Source organism: Pristiophorus japonicus, chromosome 8, assembly GCF_044704955.1.
Source record: "Pristiophorus japonicus isolate sPriJap1 chromosome 8, sPriJap1.hap1, whole genome shotgun sequence".
NCBI classification, from domain to species: Eukaryota; Metazoa; Chordata; class Chondrichthyes; family Pristiophoridae; genus Pristiophorus; species Pristiophorus japonicus.
In genome coordinates this window covers 75658100-75674633 of record NC_091984.1, presented here as the reverse complement: position 1 = coordinate 75674633, position 16534 = coordinate 75658100, and the positions used below count along the sequence as shown (strand labels likewise).

Below are 16534 nucleotides of genomic sequence, written 5' to 3'. Positions count from 1 at the left end.
AAGCTGTGGGTTTTGAACTGATGCATCTCCGATGTCAATATAATGTGTCTGTGTGGGCCCAAAGTGAAACTATACTCTGCCTCATCTATGCTCCTTACCTTCAAATGTCAGGGAATGCCAATGTAGTGATGTAGTGTCACTACACTATCAGTTGTGATGCATGCATGACTGAATTGTTGCCTCTGAGGTCGCTTGTAATCTAAGTACTGCAAGTCACAGCCCCTTTCAACAGTGAGCTGTACGAGAGTCACAACAATTACTAGTGTTCTTTTGGTTATCACAGCTTTGTATATAAAACCTACCCAGCAATGGGGTGGGGGTGTAATATAACCACCACATGATTTGAGTCAAACACTCCCTGCTATAGCACCACAGTCCGCTAACACTATGCCATTAGGCTGTTACTGCGTTTTCCTTTTCTTTAAATGTACGCGTCCCTCTTCAAAGTGTTTCCTTCTTTCCTTCCTTTTGTAATGGTCCCCGTTCTGTAAATCAACATCTGCTGAAATGGAAAATCTGAGGCACTCGGTATTGCTGCTGTGCTAAAGCCCAGTATAATAGTGCTTCTGATCTTTAGTCCCCAAGGGGAAATACCTGACCATAAATTTGGTGCCTTCTCGCATGTTGTGTATCTGTGCATGTTTAAAAGAGAGATAAATGAACAAAGAGGATGTGAAGTAGAAAGGAGGAGAGCGAAGCAGAATAAAGGAGGAAAAGAAAAGCAAAGGGGAGACTAGCAAAAGTGATGATGAAGTGTTAGAATTGAATGTATCTTCTCAAAACTGAAGTAATAGTAGCAGATTGAAATCATAGCATAGAACCACTCACACAAAATGGCAGTAATAATCTGGTGTAAAATCTGAAATCACTTTTATTAAGTGAACATTTAAAAATGTAATCAGTTCAAGCCTCCACTGACAGTCCTATCCATCAAGTTCCCAGGCTAACTCATCACCAGCAGCGAAATCCCTTCTTAAAATGAGCTTTTGCAAAGAGATATACATGCATGAGGCTTATTTCTCCCTCTCACAGTTTGAGAACCACTGCTGTACACAAACTGGCAATGATATGATGGTTCCAAACATGTGTGTCAGCCAGCAGCATGTCATTCTTGATGAGTTTATACAAATTGCTACACTTGTGCTATCACAATCAAAATGGTGGGCTTGGCTGTGTAAGGTTGCAATCTCTGTGGTGTTTGAATGGTTTGTTCAGAAGTGCTAACTTGTGTGAAACTCTAGAGCAGTTTTAAATTTTTCAAGTTCTGAAGAACCATCCCATCAGTCACTACGACTGCCCCGAATGTGGCAAATCCAGATCAGCTGATTTTAACTCACAGACTACTGCTATGTTCGGCTCTCCCCAGTGCTGCCTCTGCGCTCTGCCTGCTCCCTGACTCCATGGCCAGCAATCAATTTATGAATGCTGTGGATGATCCAGGAAGCATTTTATCCAGTGTAAAGGATGTGCTGGCCTATAAAAAGATGAACTGAGTGTCTAAACAGTTGCCATTTGACAGCTCAGATCCACCTGCAGTTGTTTGAAGAAACAAAATAGAGTGGCCCGCTCACTAGCAATGATTCTGCTTTGAGTGAGGCAGTTGCTTTGGCTGGGGTGCATTGAGGCCCCAGTATTAACACTGGGAGAGCAGTTAGTCCTATGCTCCCTTTAAATTGGTATTTATTAGTTTGTTGTAAATGTAACAAAGGTCACAGAAAGAACAATGTTGTGCAACTATACTTAAGGTTTGCCTCAGGGCTCTAACTGGCTATTCAGCCCCTCGAGCCTGTTCCACAATTCAATTAGATCATGGTAATTTGTACCTCACCTCCATTTATCTGCCTTTGATCCATATTCCTTGATGCCCTTACCTAATTAAAATCTATCGATCTCAGTCTTGAAATTTCAATTGGCCCAGCATCCTCAGTCTTTTGGGGGAAGAGAGTTCCATATTCCCATTACTCTGTGTGAAATGACCGCATGGATGAATTACAACAATTGTACATTCCTGTCTGGCGTAAAAATAAAAAAGGGAAGGTGGCTCAACCGTGGCTATCAAGGGAAATCAGGGATAGTATTAAAGCCAAGGAAATGGCATACAAATTGGCCAGAAATAGCAGCGAACCTGGGGACTGGGAAAAATTTAGAACTCAGCAGAGGAGGACAAAGGGTTTGATTAGGGCAGGGAAAATGGAGTACGAGAAGAAGCTTGCAGGGAACATTAAGGCGGATTGCAAAAGTTTCTATAGGTATGTAAAGAGAAAAAGGTTAGTTAAGACAAACGTAGGTCCCCTGCAGTCAGAATCAGGGGAAGTCATAACGGGGAACAAAGAAATGGCAGACCAATTGAACAAGTACTTTGGTTCAGTATTCACTAAGGAGGACACAAACAACCTTCCGGATATAAAAGTGGTCAGAGGGTCTATTAAGGAGGAGGAACTGAGGGAAATCTTTATTAGTCGGGAAATTGTGTTGGGGAAATTGATGGGATTGAAGGCCGATAAATCCCCAGGGCCTGATGGACTGCATCCCAGAGTACTTAAGGAGGTGGCCTTGGAAATAGCGGATGCATTGACCGTCATTTTCCAACATTCCATTGACTCTGGATCAGTTCCTATCGAGTGGAGGGTAGCCAATGTAACCCCACTTTTTAAAAAAGGAGGGAGAGAGAAAGCAGGGAATTATAGACCGGTCAGCCTGACCTCAGTAGTGGGTAAAATGATGGAATCAATTATTAAGGATGTCATAGCAGCGCATTTGGAAAATGGTGACATGATAGGTCCAAGTCAGCATGGATTTGTGAAAGGGAGATCATGCTTGACAAATCTTCTGGAATTTTTTGAGGATGTTTCCAGTAAAGTGGACGAAGGAGAACCAGTTGATGTGGTATATTTGGACTTTCAGAAGGCTTTCGACAAGGTCCCACACAGGAGATTAATGTGCAAAGTTAAAGCACATGGGATTGGGGGTAGTGTGCTGACGTGGATTGAGAACTGGTTGTCAGACAGGAAGCAAAGAGTAGGAGTAAATGGGTACTTTTCGGAATGGCAGGCAGTGACTAGTGGGGTACCGCAGGGTTCTGTGCTGGGGCCCCAGCTGTTTATATTGTACATTAATGATTTAGACGAGGGGATTAAATGTAGTATCTCCAAATTTGCGGATGACACTAAGTTGGGTGGCAGTGTGAGCTGCGAGGAGGATGCTATGAGGCTACAGAGTGACTTGGATAGGTTAGGTGAGTGGGCAAATGCGTGGCAGATGAAGTATAATGTGGATAAATGTGAGGTTATCCACTTTGGTGGTAAAAACAGAGAGACAGACTATTATCTGAATGGTGACAGATTAGGAAAAGGGAAGGTGCAACGAAACCTGGGTGTCATGGTACATCAGTCATTGAAGGTTGGCATGCAGGTACAGCAGGCGGTTAAGAAAGCAAATGGCATGTTGGCCTTCATAGCGAGGGGATTTGAGTACAGGGGCAGGGAGGTGTTGCTACAGTTGTACAGGGCCTTGGTGAGGCCACACCTGGAGTATTGTGTACAGTTTTGGTCTCCTAACTTGAGGAAGGACATTCTTGCTATTGAGGGAGTGCAGCGAAGATTCACCAGACTGATTCCCGGGATGGTGGGACTGACCTATCAAGAAAGACTGGATCAACTGGGCTTGTATTCACTGGAGTTCAGAAGAGTGAGAGGGGACCTCATAGAAACGTTTAAAATTCTGACAGGTTTGGACAGGTTGGATGCAGGAAGAATGTTCCCAATGTTGGGGAAGTCCAGAACCAGGGGTCACAGTCTAAGGATAAGGGGTAAGCCATTTAGGACCGAGATGAGGAGAAACTTCTTCACCCAGAGAGTGGTGAACCTGTGGAATTCTCTACCACAGGAAGTAGTTGAGGCCAATTCACTAAATATATTCAAAAGGGAGTTAGATGAAGTCCTTACTACTCGGGGGATCAAGGGGTATGGCGTGAAAGCAGGAAGTGGGTACTGAAGTTTCATGTTCAGCCATGAACTCATTGAATGGCGGTGCAGGCTAGAAGGGCTGAATGGCCTGCTCCTGCACCTATTTTCTATGTTTCTATGTTTCTAAAAGCTGCTTCCTGATTTCACTCCGAAATGGCTTAATTCTAATTTTAAGATTGTGGTCCCTTGTTCTGGATTTCCCCCACCAGAGAAAATAGCTCCTTTGTATCTATCCTATCAAATCCTTTTATAAATTCAAACACCTCGGGGCTGAAAATGCCCCTTCCCTTAAGGCCTGTTACCGCTGGAAATCGGCGGCCACGCTGCGGAGTGGAATGGCCGTCGATTTTTCGTAGAATGGGCGCCATTTTGAAAATTGCGATCCTGCGGTTCCCACCCGTGACTTGCGCCCCCCCATCTCCGCCCCGCTGCTGCCAATCCGTCCTAAGTGCATCATCAGAGTGCGCACCACCGATGTTCCACCCCCAAATGCGAAATTCCGCCAAGAAAATGTTGCTGCTGTCACTCAGTGCCGCTGGCAGCTTTTCCTGTCGGTGCACCGTGCTTGGAGTGTGCTCAAAATGGCGGTGCGACCACCATTAAAGGGGAGAGCACACTGCCGCGGCCGTCATCTTAGTTTTTTTTGTTGGCTGACTGCCAGGTCTGCCTGACAATTATGGCCCCAGGTTCGGCCGGGCCACCAACAGGCAGCCTGCAACCTCCTCTTGGGTGCCAGGCCGCTGGTCTGGCGGAAACCCTCCCTGTTGGCCCATTGGACCTAACTAAAAGAATCGCAGAGCTCGCAGCAGCTCTCCCCTTTTAAGTGAAGGGGAGGGACGTGGTGACACGCCAGCTGATGACTGACACTCTGTCCACCCCCAACTTCCGCCCCTCTAGTGTGTGAACTTCCGCTCTCGGCCGCACTTCCGCCCCCATAATGACCAACTTCCGGGCTGCTCAAAAAAAAAGCCAAGGAGCGGAATTTCGCGCAAGAGATCACCACATCCACCGCGGCGGTGAAAACAGCTTAAACGCGGTAAGTGTGCCGCATTTCCAGCGGGGTGAAATTTCAGCCCCCTCAATTAGGTCACCCCCACAAACTTCTAAACTAAAGGGAATACAACCCAAGCTTATGTAACCGATCCTCATAATTTAACCTTTTGTTCCTTATGTTCCGAACCATTTAAGCCCCGGTATCATTCTGGTGGATGTGCACTGTACTTCCTCAAGCCTAGTGAGCTATCATTTCCTTTCATTGTGCAACACACAAATGTCCTTTGTGCACTAGTTTAGGACAGCTGTTAATCTGTTTATAAATGGCTTGCTTTGGTGCAGAGTACTGCACTACTGAGGAAACTAAACTCCTTCATATTTTGACAAGGTTTTTTCGAGCATACAAAAATCTTCACTTACTCCATTCTAAGTTAGTTTGGAGTAAGTTTTCATTGCCGAAACTTTGAAAACAGGCGTAAGTGGCCGGACACGCCCAACTTTTGAAAAAAAAATTCTGTTCCAAAGTGAAACTGTTCTAACTGACTCGAACTGGAGCAAACTAAATCCCGAGAATTTGAATTTCTAAGATACTCCGTTCTACACCAGTTGCTCCAAAAAATCAGGAGCATCTGAGGCCGAAACTTGGGCCCTATGTTTCTATCTATTTCATTAGAGTAACTGGACATTGTCTATATTTCCAGGAAATCTAGTTCCTGTAATGCTGAAATTGAAACAAGCACTGACCCAAAGCCAGGATCTTAATGTTTATCTGTAACTACTATGCCCATCTTTTTTACATATGGATGGGATTTTTTTTTTAAATCACAGAGAAAGTCAAAAAGCTTAGTTGTTTAACATTGCTAATAATGGAAGATGATCCGACTGAATGTTGAAAACCAAATTATTAGTTTTTTTGAGTAAGAGAGTCTCTTTCTTCTTTATCTTTTTGTAAGTAATAGAACTGCAGTGAATACACTCGGTCCTTTGCTGGTCTTGACATAACTAAGCATATTGGCACAGAATTTGCTGCAGAAATAACGTTGAGTTTACAGTGCACGCTATTAATACGTAGAAAATCCAGCAAAATGTGGCAAGGAAGAGATAGTGTGTTGCGAATTGCCACAAATTGCTGGACGATTTGCACCGCTCCTCCGTAAGACTCACAAAAACCAGAGCCTACCATCAACCTCTCCATGAATGCCAAGAAATTGTTGCATTTGTGCTGCAAAAACAAATTAAACTCGCCGCAGAAAGTTAGGGCTGCTATTTCATGGCGTAAGGGTTCTGATAATGGGGTAATTTGTGTTTCCAATGGCCTTCCACTTTGAAACCAGTTACCAATTAACAATAATTGTTCTGCACATGCCACATAAAGCATATAACCAGGGTGCAAATTAAACTAGGGAAATTATAAAAGAAAGTAAATCCTTCACAGAGGAAAAAAGGCATTAGGAAATACAGCTAAATGATAGAATGGAAACAGAGCACAGATTGGAAAGTGCTTTACTGGATGTGAATGTTGCTGATTGAGAATATGTGGGTTAGTAACTGTCTAGCAAAGCAAGGAGTGCCTTTAACACAGCTAGGCTGAAACATCAATGCTATCGTGAGCAGTTCCAGGATGACCTCGATAACAGGCTAATGTCTCACGGACCGCTCATCGGCAACACCACACAAAAGTGGACAAAGCTCAAACAGGTGGTGACAGACTCAGCAAAGACAACTCTTGGACTTAAAAAGAAGGTACACCAAGACTGGTTCGATGAAAACAACGTTGAGATCTGCAAGACGCTGGATGAAAAGAAAAAAGCATACCTAGAATGGCAAAATGACACTTTCTCAATTTCCAAGAGGGACCGTACAGACACATGCAGAGCAAAGCACAAAGAAACCTTCGGCAGATGCAAGATAAATGGTGGCAGACGAAAGCAGAGGAAGTGGAACACTAAGCTGAAACTCCCAATACAAAGATGTTCTTCAGCGCCATCAAGTCAGTCTATGGACCATCAAAACCCAGCACTATTCCACTTCTTTCAGCAGATAGCAGCACTTTGATCAAAGACAGGACTGGCATAACTGAGAGGTGGAGAGAACACTTCAGTCATCTTCTTAATCGACCTTCAACAGTGAACGAAGAAGCACTTGACTCCATACCCCGGCAACCTATCAAAGAAGATCTTGATCTTCCTCCCAGCATGGACGAAGTAAAGAAAGCCATCAACTAGATGAGTACTGGAAATCTACAAGGCAGTAGGCCCAGCAACTCTCAAGGCCTTTCATGACATAATAACTAGCATCTGGGAAGATGAAGACATGCCACAGGACTTCCGTGACGCTATGATAGTTTCCCTCTACAAGAACAAGGGCAACAAAGCAGACTATGGCAACTACAGGGGAATATCGCTTCTGTCCATTGCTGGGAAGATCATTGCCCGCATAGTATTGAATCGACTCATAGCTAGTGTCTCAGAAGTAAATCTTCCAGAAACACAATGTGGCTTTCGACCTGGTTGGAGCACAGCGGACATAATGTTTACACTCAGACAAGTGCAGGAGAAGTGCATTGAGCAGAACTTGGACCTGTACGCTGTATTTATTGACCTCACCAAGGCCTTTGATACTGTCAACAGAGCAGCGCTGTGGTCAATCTTAACGAAACTTGGGTGCCCAAGGAAGTTTGTCCACATCATCGAGCTGTTTCATGACAACATGACAGGTGAAGTGCTCTCAGACGGCACAACCACGGCCCCATTTGCCATCTCAAATGGAGTGAAACAAGGTTGTGTACTCGCTCCAGTTCTGTTCAACCTATTCTTTACCTGCGTCTTGAACTATGCCATAAAAGACTTGGAGTTTGGGGTTTACCTGAAATATCGATTAGATGGTTCACTGTTCGACCTCCGCCGCCTTGCTGCAAAGACCAAAGTACGGAAACGACTCATCCTAGAGACACTTTTTGCTGACGACTGCGCACTTATGGCACACAAGGAGAGTGACCTACAATTCATATTCAGCAAATTTGGCCTAACCCATCAGCCTTTGTAAAACCGAGGTTCTCTATCAGCCTGCCCCGGCACCACAGCACCTGCTCCCACAGTCTTCATCGGCAGTATACAACTAAAGTCAGTGGACAGCTTCAAGTACCTTGGCAGCATCATATCAAGTGACGGGTCCTTGGACAAGGAGATTGATGCAAGGATCTGTAAAGCCAGCCAGGCACTTGGTCGCTTGCGCACTAAGGTGTTGAGTCACCACCACATCCGACTGTCAACTAAACTGTTGGTGTATAGAGCAGTCGTTCTCTCATCTCTTCTTTATGGATGTGAGACCTGGACACCCTACAGGCATCACATCAAAAAGCTGGAAGCTTTCCATATGCGCAGTCTCAGATCTATATCCACATACGCTGGCAAGACCGGGTGTCAAACTTTGAGGTTCTGGAGAGAGCACAATCAACTAGCATCGAGGTGATAATCTAGCGAGCCCAGTTCTGGTGGGCTGGACATGTCATCCGCATGGATGAGTCAAGGATCCCTCGTCAGCTACTTCACGGCGAGCTCTGTGAAGGTCGAAGACACCAGGGGTGCCCCCGCAAGCGCTACAAAGATTGCATCAAGGCTAACCTCCAGTACTGTGGCATCTGACCAAAGGACCTCGAGAATACAGTAGCTAATAAAATCCAGTGGCAATCTCTCACGAGGACTCCCTGCCAGACCTTCGAAGAAAGCCGATGTCAACGCCTGCGAGACACTAGAGATAGACGACATCAGGTGGCAGTACTGTCAGCATCAGGCACATCGAACTTCCCTTGTCCGACGTGCAAGAGACTATGTGCATTGGCCCATACAGCCACTTGAAGACACATGCCATTGATGATTAGCACATCAACGTCTTTGTTGGATACGACAGACTACCAAGAGCAAAGCAAGGAATCTTTCTCACCAGCAGAGAATGATCATCAAATTTGATTTGTTATCAATTGCTATAAATTATATAGCTTTCGTGTATATGCAGCAGCTGCCTTCAGTTCCTGAATTAAAAAGTAAGCTGAACCCTAGGCTGTAGGCTGTCTTATTCATATGTCTATGTGTCATGTTCCATAGGCAAAAAACTTAGAACTGCATTTTTTTCTGTATGTAATTCTGAGATTATTTAAATAAAGTTTATTAAAATTTCAAATGTTCAAGCTGCCATTTCAGAGCTTTGTTAACCATTCAAATCCTTAAAAATCATTGGGTTAAGGAGATAGACTATTGGTCCCGCTGGTCATTAAAGTCCCTGATGACTCATTAATCTTGTCGCACCGTCAGCAATTTGGACTTACATTAATTTACGGCGCAAATTAATTGGAGTTGAAGAGTGAGGAAAAAAAATTAAACTTCCATCGCTCATCACAAGATGCCTCACTCCAGCAAATTCTGGGCCATTGTTTTATATAAGAATGACCAAATGCATGTTACTGTAATAATCTGGACTCACACAAGGCAGAACATGAAGGTAAATTACATCTGAAACTGCACATAAGCCTAAACCAACCAGAAGAAGGGGTATACATATCTGTTTTAAAGTTATCAGTTAAAAAGCAAGTAAAGAAAAAGAAGATAAATCAGGTTACACAAACAAACAGTTGAGACAGCTGCTGATGTCAAGAAAGAGGCTAAGGCTTAGAAACTGAGAGATAATGTATCATGGAAAAGGGGTTTGTGAGAAACTTTTGATGTGACTGCATGGATTTAAACCCTGTTTATATCATCTGAACAATTTAGACTTGCAGGATAGTTTTTTTCATTTAGAGAAAAACAAAAGATCACTAGAGTTAAGAATTCTCTGATTTACTCCTGTTTTCAGAATTCTGAATTGGTTGTTTTTTTTATGAGTAAGTTTCACCCCATAATGAAAATGTGGTTTTCTTATGCTATTATGGCAGTATGTAACTCTGGGTATAATTTACAAGACCTGAACAAATACTCTAATTCTAGCTGGGGTAGTGATAGTGATGCTACAATTAGCCTTCATGACACTGAGGTAGCGAGGGGCAAAAATCAGCCAGGGCTAATATCCAGTGGTTCTTGCTGTAAAATAAATGTGTGGTTGTCAATTGAGGAAAGGATTGTTTATTCACTGCTGACACACTAAGGTTGGCAATTTGGGAGAAGTACTGGACAGCTGCCAGCATTCTCCTAACTGTACCTCAGCATTTAGCAGCACCTTCAGGAAAGGAGGGGAGGACATTGGAAAAAGAAAATAACAAAGCACCCCAGTTAGTTGCCACTATGTGGTTTGAGGTATTTGCAGGCTTGTACATACCCGATTCACATTCATGTGCACACACAAAATTAATTATGCCAACATTTTTGAATATTGCAGTCAGCTGCATGCTTACTCAACTATAGAAGGAGTTAGACTACTGTGATTAGCTATTTGTGGTATATAATCCAGAATTTTCAGTGTTTTCCCCTTTAAGTTTTGGTAAGAATTTCACTGGCAAGGGTGTTTGTTCCAGGAGTGAATCGTAAAAATGAAGTTTAATCAGAGTTGTGCAGCACCAATCTACTTCAGTCTGATATTGAAGAGAGCAGTTGATGACTAATTTCTCAATTATGTTCTATATTGGTGATAAATTTCACAACCAAAATTGAACTAAATGCAAGACGATCAACTTTTGTGTTCTCTGAAGTTGACAGTGTACTTCTGTAACACAAAATCTGTCTATTACTCCATTTTCCCCAAAATATATTACCACTGAAGCTGTGCTGCCCTGCTATTCTCTCATTAGTTTCCAGGGAAAACAGAATGATTTGTTTTGCCTGTTTTTATGCTGGTTGCTGTCAAAGCTACTCAATGATCACCTGGCAGGAAGTGCACTTCCGTGGCCTCTGACTGATTTTGTTGAGTTCTCCTCCCCTGGACTTCCATGCTGTTCCAAGAGGCCTTGTCTAGCAGTTTAGCCGATAGTTAATGAAAGTCACCAATAAGGAACAGTTGAGCCTGCGATTGGAACTCAGGCTTTTTGAATGAGTTGAAGGTTTTTCTAATGTAGCTGCCAGGAAGTTGGTTATCAGTAACCAACATTAGAGAGAAAAATTGTTCTCAATCAAACTGAGAACCGTGATGGAGATCGCATTATTCAAGCAGCTGAGAGGGCGACAACATCTGGTTTACTTCTTATTGGGTATGGCTTTTCATAGAAAATTGACATCACTAAGGCAACCTCTGTATCACGGCTTGTGTGCAATAAGGGTTGATCAAAATATTAGAAATAATGGTATCGTTTACATGGTGTATCATCATGCTAAGCAGTCTCAAAGTGCTTTACAAATAAAGAACTACATGTGAAATATTGTTATGTAGGCAAAAGCAGCAGTCATTCTGCATGAGTAATATGCTACAAACAACAATAAGATGAATGACCAGTTAATCTGTTTTTTTTTGGACTCGTTTATTTGTACTGCCAAATTGGCCAACATGCTCCTCCTTTTGTTTCTGATTGGTCCCCTTGGAGGATAAGCCACACCCTGACATTTCACAGGAACGTGTAACTGGAACTACCCATCCCAAGCTTTCACTGACTTTGCAAATTGTAACTCGATTCACTTTGACTTCCTGAAGCGACAGAGGACAGAGCTCCCCAGAAGACAGCAGGGCCAGCCAAAGTGCCTTACCCCAGTCCAAGTACATCCCTCCCCCAGCCGGTGCCTTACCCCAGTCCAAGTGCATCCCTCCCCCAGCCGAAGTGCCTTACTCCAGCGCAAGTGCATCCTCCACCCCGCCCCACCCCCCCGCCCCAGCCCCCACCACAGATGGGGCATTTTGCACGGATTGTTAACAGGTTTATTGGGTATGAAGTGAATAGTGACAGTGTCGTGACTTCTGGATATCATCCACTCCAATGACGTCCCTTGTAGGGGGTTGGAAGAACATGATCCGTCTTCCCTCTCTCCCCTCTGGCGCCCCCCCCCCCCACCCCCAAACCCATGTCTTTCTCTCTTTCCCCCCCCCACCAGCTTCTCACTCCCTCCCCCCGCAGCCGCTCTCACTCCTCCCCCCCAGCCTCTCCCTCCCCCGCCAGCCTCTCTCTCTCCCCCCCCAGCCTTTCTCTCTCTCTCCCCCCCCAGCCTCTCTCTATCTATCCCCCCCCAGCCTCTCTCTCTCTCTCTCCCCCCCCAGCCTCTCTCTCTCTCTCTCTCCCCCCCAGCCTCTTTCTCTCTTCCCCCCCCCAGCCTCTCTCTCTCTCTCTCCACCCCCCCCAGCCTCTCTCTCTCTCTCTTCCCCCCCGCCCCCAGCCTCTCTCTCTCTCCCCCCCCCAGCCTCTCTCTCTCTCTCTCTCCCTCCCCCCCCCAGCCTCTCTCTCTCTCTCTCTCTCTCCCCCCCCCCAGCCACTCTCTCCCTCCCCCCCCCAGCCTCTCTCTCTCTCTCTCTCTCTCTCCCCCCCCCCAGCCTCTCTCTCTCTCTCCCCCCCCCCCCAGCCTCTCTCTCTCTCCCCCCACCACCCCAGCCTCTGGTTATTCTGCATGAGTAATATGCTACAAACAACAATAAGATGAATGACCAGTTAATCTGGTTTTTTTTTGGACACGTTTAAGTGCATCCTCCCCCCCATCCCCGCCAAACTCAGGCCCAGGCCCGCTGCCATTGGCCCCCTCCCACCATCGGGCCCAGGACTTTTGCGATCGGCCCCCTCCCGCCATCGGTCCAGGACTGTTGCAATCGGCCTCCTCCCGCCATCGAGCCCAGGACTGTTGCTTTCAGCCTCCTCCTGCCATCGAGCCTAGGACTGTTGCTATCAGGTCCCCCTTCGCTGCCATCAGGCCCCAGGCCTGCCGCTATCGGGCCCCAGGTTTATTGGGTATGCAGTGAATAGTGACAGTGTCGTGACTTCTGGATATCATCCACTCCAATGATGTCCCTTGTAGGGGGTTGGAAGAACATGGTCTGCTCCGACCACACCATGTCTCTCTCTCTCTCTCTTCCCCCACCGCCCCCCCCCCCCGCCCACCCAGCCTCTCTCCCCCAGCAGCCTCTCTCTTACCGCCTCCCCCACCCCGAGCCACTGTCTCTCCCCCTCCCCAGCCTCCCTCCCTCCCCCGGCCTCTCTCTCTCTGCCCCCCCCCCCCCCAGCCTCTCTCTCTCTCTCTCTTTCTCCCCCCCCCAGCCTCTCTCTACCCCTACCCCCCCAGTCTCTCATTACACCCCACAAGCCTCTCTCTACCCCCCCCCAGCCTCTCTCTACCCCCCCAGCCTCTCTCTTACCCCCCCAGCCTCTCTCTTACCCCCCCTAGCCTTTCTCTTACCCCCCCCAGCCTCTCTCTTACCCCCCCAGCCTCTCTCTTACACCCCCCAGCCTCTCTCTACCCCCCCAGTCTCTCTCTACCCCCCTGCCCCAGCCTCTCTCTCTGCCCCCGCATCCACTCTCTCCGCCCCCCCCAAGCCTCCCTCTCTGTCCCCCCAGCCCCTCTCTCTCTCACCTCCCCCCCCCCGCCACCATCAGGCCCAGGCCCGCCGCCATTGGCCCCCTCCCGCCATTGGGCCCAGGACTGTTGCTATCAGATCCCCCTTCACCGCTATCGGGCCCCAGGCCGGTCGGAGGGAGAGAGTCGCAGCCTCGGGTCCTGCTTCTCGGCACCACGCACATGGAAGTATTCGGCTGGGAGGAGCGGGTGGCACTTGACAGGAGGAGGGTCTTGTCACCTGTCAGTCAAAAAAGTGCAGTACAAATAGTTAGTCCTTTTTTATTCTCCTGTTTGAGAGGAATGTTGGCCACCTTGTTCTTCTTTAATCAATGGTGTGAAGAACTCCCAGCGTTGCTTTGATCAGCGTAATGGGGTCTTCAGGGCCGGTCTTAGGGAAAATAGCACCTTGGGCAAACTTGTATTTTGTTGAGTTTAAGTATGTAGTACAGGTGCAACATCCCAAATCCGGAATACCGAAAACCAGAATTGTCCGAAAACCGGACGTTTTGGCGAGTGGTGAGAAGCGGAGGATCGGCAGGCGGCGAGATGCGAGATCTAAAATCCGGCAAAACCCGAAATCTTACATGGATTCTGTCCCGAGGATTCCGGATTTCAGACTATTGATTTTCTTGTCTGAAATCAGGAAAAACCCCAAAACCGGTATGGACTCGGTCCCGACTATTAACAGAGCAGGTCCCCAGTTGTCCTGGTTAACCCTTGCCACTGGATAAAGGCCTAGCTCTGTCAAGCCCGTGTGGTGGCTGATGTGCAACGCTCACCACACGTTAAAAAAATCCATGCACAGGCATCTTCCACCCTTTCAATTGGAGTTCAGGACTTGAATATCGGGTCCTTCTTTGAAACATCTGTGAACTCATGTGGAAGCAAGTCATCCTTGTTCTAGGGACCTCCTATGATGATGAGTATTAACAAAGTTTCAGAAATAAAGCTGTAATCTCAAAAGTTTTTTATAATTTAAATAATAAACGATATAAGTCATAAAAAATAACATTATAGTGAAAAATAAACTAAACATTAAATTAAACACTGAACTAATAACAATAACAAGTTTAAAAACTTTGTCACCAAGATATTTTGAGCCACGTCATTCTCGATAGACAGGATGGCCGGCGAAGATAACTGGTCGTCTCCCATGGTCGATCACAAATATATTTTTACGAGCATCAGCTTCAGGAAGCTCCGTTCACTGCTCGCCACCAATACGAGCATGGTTAACAGGGTCCTGAGTGCTAGCCACGTGTTGGGAACTTGTGGTTAAGATTGAGTTTAAACGTGCACTTGCATTATTGTTTGTGTACCGTTTAATGAGACCATAGGGAGCCAAAAGACATTGCGTAATATTTTTCTATCCAAAATATTTGGCACCAAATAATCACAGTTAATCAGGGTATTCCTTTGGAGACAACCTTTCTCAATTCTAATTAAATTCCAGCTTATTTAAATAACAACTAATGGCATCATTAAATTAGATGTTTATAATTCTTGTCTCAATTAACAGCCTTAAATCTAAATTTGCTCTTAAAACAACAGATTCCACAACATGAGGTTAGATTTCATAATGTGGCTTCAGCAACTGATAGTCTATTCTTGATAATCGAATTTATTTTTCATTGTTTATTTTTATCCCTAGATCAGTAAGAATCCCATATTTGTGCCTGGTGTTTGGGGACCTTATTACTCTGCTATGGTACCTGATTTATGGCTAAATGAAGGTGGACAGAGTGCTACAGGGAAACTGGTAAGAAAGATCCAAATACAGTAGTGCAGGGGCTTTGTGTGAAGGAGTCAAATTTTTAAGGGGGAATCTATTGAGGATGATTTATGTTGTGTTTATATTGTGGAGCTGACTACACTAGAAGCTACATCGCAGGATAAAATTCAGAGTACAGGTCACAACACTGAAATATTTGAACACACTTAGGTTTGAGCACGACTTTTTTTTAAACCACTTGTGTTTTTTGTTACTTTTTACTTCAGTGATACTTTTGGCAGAATGCAATGCAGAGTATGACAGAATACCAGAAGCATAAGGTAGAGAACACAGCAATATACTCACATTGATAATACACTGTGGAAAATTGAATCTTTCAACCTTCTGGAACTTTTTAAAACCACTTGCATAAACACTGCCACAGTTTTAAAGACAGTATTGCTCTTGTTCATCTACATACACTTAATTTGATAAAAGCTCCAAACTAAACCAGTACAACACTGTGGTCGAATTTTAAATCAGGAGGCAGGTTGAGAGCAGTGGGGCGCACGGAAGTGGTCGGGAAACCTGGGAGATCGAAGGCCTCGTTGCAGGGGGGGGAGGAATCAAAGGCTTTGTAGGATGGGGGGTCTCCGATCATGGGGGCTAGTGAGGCAGAGTTGCTGGATCCAGGAGGTAAGTGCAAAGGCAACTACCTCCTGGATCCAGCAGTTCTCTCCTTCCATTAGCTGTTGGGTTTCCCGTGGCCTGTGAAACCCGACCAACCACAGTTAAATTTGAAATGCTGGTTAAATCTGAGGCACATCAGCCTCATTCCAATATTTAAATGGATGACCTGCCACCTGAGATTGGGTTGTCTGCCCGCCCCCTGTCCCACCTCGTTAAAATCAGAAGTGGGCGGGTTGGAGGCAGATTCTGGTCGGGATTCAGTTTTTTAACACTTTAGCTTCCCACCCAACCCCAACCCACCTATTTGGGGGATAAAATCCCCTCCTATCTTTCCATAACACAGCTTTTTTGTTTGTCTAACATTGTAATTGCATTGCAAAACTTACCCACCATTACACACGCATGAGAGTTGGTTAGAAACACTTGAACTCATATTTTGAAGCAATTGTATGAAATGTTTGCCAAACACAGCAATTTATACAGACTTTATGCCAATCAGAATAAAATGTCTTAAGGCGCTTCACAGGAGTGTTATCAAACAAAATTAGCTGCCTCGACCTCAAGCTCTGGAATTCCCTCCCTAAACCTCTCCGCCTCTCTCCTCCTTTAAGATGCGCCTTAAAACCTTATGTGTTTGATAACGCTCCTGTGAAGCGCCTTAGGACATTTTACTATGTTAAAGACGCTATATAAATGCAAATTGTTGTAATTATTCAGACAAGTGT

General features: G+C 45.5%; 1 protein-coding gene across 2 annotated transcripts in view; it reads left to right on the top strand.

The window, feature by feature from the left end:
* fggy (FGGY carbohydrate kinase domain containing) overlaps positions 1–16534 on the top strand; it is a 521756-nt gene that overhangs the window by 317574 nt on the left and 187648 nt on the right. For both annotated transcript variants that reach the window (XM_070886941.1, XM_070886940.1), the window contains exon 9: positions 15060–15167. In XM_070886941.1, coding sequence (XP_070743042.1) covers positions 15060–15167 — 108 coding nt within the window. The remainder of the gene's footprint in view (positions 1–15059; positions 15168–16534) is intronic.